General features: G+C 50.5%; 1 protein-coding gene across 1 annotated transcript; it reads left to right on the forward strand.

The window, feature by feature from the left end:
- The first annotated feature begins 2771 nt into the window (after positions 1-2771).
- On the forward strand, positions 2772-4315 carry THRSP (thyroid hormone responsive). The gene is given in 3 exon segments (XM_073879608.1): positions 2772-3194; positions 3197-3407; positions 3895-4315. Coding segments are annotated over 2 exon segments (450 nt in total). The 5' UTR covers positions 2772-2936; the 3' UTR covers positions 3389-3407; positions 3895-4315.

Here is a 4315-nt window from a genome sequence, read left to right on the forward strand (position 1 = left end):
TGGGTGCCTGGGTGGCTCAGTTGGTTAAGCGACTGCCTTTGGCTCAGGTCATAATCCTGGAGTCCCAGGATCGAGCCCCACATTGGGGTCTCTGCTCAGTGGGGAGTCTGCTTCTCCCTCTCCCTCTGCCTGCAGCTCCCCCTGCTCATGCTCTCTCTCTCTCTCAAATAGATGCAATTTTTTTTTTTTAAGAATATTTTTCCTGGGATGCCTGGGTGGCTCAGTTGGTTAAGCTTCTGACTCTTGGTTTTGGCTCAGGTCATGATCTCAGGGTCATGGGATCGAGCCCCAAGTGGAGCCCCCCGTTGGGCTCTACACTCAGTGCGGAGTCGGCTTGTCTCTCTCCATCTGCTCCTTCCCCCCACTCTGCTCACTCTCTCTCTCTCTAAAAAAATAAAATCTTTGAAAAAAAGAATGTTTTTCCCAATAAAGGTCAAAAACAAGCAAAAAATGTTTTAAAGCTGGAAATGAATCAATCAAATCTTAAGTAACCTGTAAAAATTAAATTGTTTCTCTTACTCTATTAAAACTTGCTCTTTTCTACTCATAGTTTAGGAAACAGTTTTATGCAAAAGCTTCATCCCGCTGACCGGTGGAGGTAATCCTGGGGTCGTGTGTCTTGCTAAGAGTTTTGCTTACGGTAAAATACTGGGAGAGCAACCTGGACGATGCAGACTTTTGGGACAGGAGCATAGCACATCCCTCCTTCCCTGAGGAGTGATTCTGGAAAAGAGGCTCTCGTTAGCATCTGCATTTGCATGCCACTCCTGGGGGGCCAGGTGTGGCTGCAGCCGCTTGGGCTCCCTCACCTGCCGGAGTCCTCACTACTGCCTCCTGTCGAGCCAGGGACCCTGGTTTTCAAGGTGACTGGACATTATGACCAAAGACCCTAGAATGTATGGAGAAGTGAATCTAATGGTCATTATTCAGCTCGTATCTATGGAGCATTTGCAGCGCTGGGCCCTGGGACAGGTACAAAATGAACTGAAATGTGTGTAGCAGGTCCTGGAATGGAGGAATAAAAGAGGGCTTGGGAAAGCAGAATGAAGACAGAAGTGCCAGAAGGCTGTGCACCTTTACTGAGGTCTTGCAATATGCCAGATATTTGATAAACATCACCGGTAATCCTCACAATGACCTGTCAGTAGGAGTTATTACTCATCCCAACTCCTCCTTGCCTGAGAACTAACAACGTGTATTCTTAGGCAGATTAATTTACCTCCGTAGGCCCCAATTTCCTCCTCGATAAAAGGGGAACTCCTACCACACATGTCCTTGTTGGGAGGATTGAATTCTGTTTTAAGCACTTTTGCTTCGAAAAGTAGGCCCTCAATCAGGGTCATGATGATACACCAGAGAAGGAAGCTGAGGCTCAGACAGGATCACTAGCAGACAGGAGCTCAGACTAGGGAGGAGCTAAAGGGAGGTAGAATTCAGTTCAACATAAAGATGAACTTTCTTTTTTTTTTTTAAAAATTTATTTATTTATTTGAGAGAGAGAATGAGAGAGATAGAGAGCACGAGAGGGAAGAGGGTCAGAGGGAGAAGCAGACTCCCTGCCGAGCAGGGAGCCCGATGCGGGACTTGATCCCGGGACTCCAGGTTCATGACCTGAGCCGAAGGCAGTCGCTTAACCAACTGAGCCACCCAGGCGCCCAAAGATGAACTTTCTTACAGCTCTGGCCATAGGCATGGGAGGGATTGGACAAGTGGATGATGGTTAGTCAGGAGGGTGCAGAGGGGGCTCCCACCCTGGGGTGGGGGTGAGGGTGGCTTAGGTGAGAGAAGATCCCCTCCCTGTGCTCCCCTCCTCCTCTCTCCCCACAGCTGGGGCAGAAGGTGCCTAGCAGATCTTTCCACCCAGGTGCTGTGAGCAGGTGCCTGAACCAGAACTTGATTCTGACATTTGTTGCACAACTGTGAACCTCTCTTTGGGCCTCAATTTTCTTTGTTATCCCATAAATAAGTATAGCCAATGCAGTGTGTGAACTGTGATAATGTGACTGGGCAAAGGATTGTTGTCTTCCAGGACTGAAAATCAAAGGACTAGGTCAGTGGTGAAGAAGCACTGTAACTTGTGGAATTACAGGTTAGAGTTGAGAGAGAGCTGCATTCATCTAGGATCAGCCAGGAACCGTGCTTTGTGGTTTAGAAAGCATTTTCATGGGCTTTATCTTCTTTGATCCTCTCAACACCTCGAATTTACAGCTAAGGAAATGGATCCAGTTAACTTGTATAACTTAGGCAACCTTGTACATCAGTCTAGAGCACTGACTGGAGGTGGGAGAGAGATGGGGCTGGGCTGGCATCCCAGCTCTAATGGGGCCACAGGCAAGTCACTCTAACCCAGGGTAGAGCTTGATGCAAGTCAGGTGTTCAATAAGTGTTAGCCAGCAAACAACCAGAAAACACAGCTGGGAAGTGACAGGATTGGGCTTCTGGCTCCCATGTCAGTGCTCTTTGTCCCACACTAAGCTGTTTCATATCAAGACCCTCCTCCCTAGTTCATTTCAAAGCCAGGGCACCCCAGGTTGAACAAGTGCACCATGCACGAGGAGGTTGGCAGTGACGAGGCAGCCTGGTCTCAGAGAATCTGAAAGAATTCATGACTCCCCTGGGGTCAGAGCACCGGTGGCCATTGAGAAACACTTCCCTCTGACTGGCAGGTCAAGCTGAGGAAGGAGGGGGTGGGCTCTTGCGGAGGCAGTCTCGGAGTGCTGAAATGCCAGGGAGCTGGCGGGTCTGTCTTCGGGCAGCTGGATCACCTGATATAGACACGGGTGCTCAAGCCCTGGGATTGGCCTAAAGAAGGGTTGTGTGGCCCCACTGGCTGGGCTTTGGCATGCTGTCAAACTGCTGTCACATCCAGACATAAAAGTAGTGTCGAAATAGTGCTGGGACAGTGTGCTGGGCTTAGCAGGCAAGCAGCAGCCACCATGCAGGTGCAAACCAAGCACTACCCCAAGAACTGCCTGCTGACTGTCATGGACTGCTACTCAGCCATGGTGCGCAACATGGAGCAGGTGGTGATGATCCCCAGCCTCCTGCGGGACATGCAGCTGAATGGGCAGGGGCAGCAGGCTCAGGATGGGCCCCCCGATCTCTATAACTGCTTCACCATGCTCAAGGCCATCCGCGTGGATGTGGACCATGGGCTACTGCCCCGAGAGGACTGGTGGTCCAAGGTGGCAGGTGGGCCAGAGCCCACGGGGCCGAGCATGAAGCTGCAGAGACAGAGGACAAGGAGGAAAGAGTGTTGGGGCAGCTGGACCTGGAAGCTCAGTTCCACCTGCACTTTTCCAGCCTTCATCACATCCTCACCCACCTTACCCTGAAAGCTGAGGAGGTGACAAGGAAATACCAGGAGATAATGGGACAGGCCATGTAGGCTTTGGACTCTAGGGAAGGTAATGGTGGCGTTGGGGGGGATCAGAGTCCACTGAGGGACATTCCAGGGGAGATGCAACCCAGTGGGAGCGGGAGAACCTGGGTCTCAGACAGGCACCCTCACTTCTGGGTATTTGGGCCATAACCTGGGAGGGCTCAGGGCTAGGCCTGTCTTACTGTCTTGACCCAGGCTTGGTAAGTAATGGCCGTGAACTGCAGGGTGATAGTAGGAAAGGTGGCCCGTGAATGCATACCTGTGTGCACATGTGTGTGCTTGCACATTTGTGCATTTACTAGTAAGTATGTGAATACTTGGTCAATAGCCCGGGTTCAAGTTCTGACTCTACCACTAAGGCCTTGGTTTCACCGGCTCACTTCTCTGGGTTTCTGTTTCTTCACTGAAGAGTAATAGTAGTGGTAAAAATAACTACTGGCATTTTAATGGTTTTATAGTTTAAAATCACTTGCATGTCAATTTTCTAATGGAACCATCATTCCCTTTTACAGATGAAAAAACTGGGGGCCTGAGAAGTGAAAGGAGTCCAAGGTTACTCATGGAACGGCAGAGCCAACATGTGAATGAGCCCTGGGCTAACTCGAATCCAGTCCTCCTTCTCTATGCTAGTGGACTGCCTTCGCGCCTTAGGATTCTGCAGCCTGGCTGCAGGTGGGGATTGGGGATTACAGGGTAGAGAGAAATCCCCCTCTTTGTGGGTCAACTATATTTCAATTAAAAAACAAACAGGGGCACCTGGGTGGCTCAGTTGGTTAAGTGTCTGCCTTCAGTTAGGGTCATGATCCCTGGGTCCTGGGAGCGAGTCCCACATCCAGGCTACCTGCTCAGCGGAGAGCCCGCTTCTCCCTCTGCCTCTGCTCCCCCCCCCCCTTTCTGTCTGGCTCTCTCTCAAATGAACAAACAAATAAATAA

The sequence above is a fragment of the Callorhinus ursinus genome, unplaced genomic scaffold (assembly GCF_003265705.2).
Source record: "Callorhinus ursinus isolate GAN/ISIS: 27379988/994484 unplaced genomic scaffold, GSC_fseal_2.0 scaffold35, whole genome shotgun sequence".
NCBI lineage: Eukaryota > Metazoa > Chordata > Mammalia > Carnivora > Otariidae > Callorhinus > Callorhinus ursinus.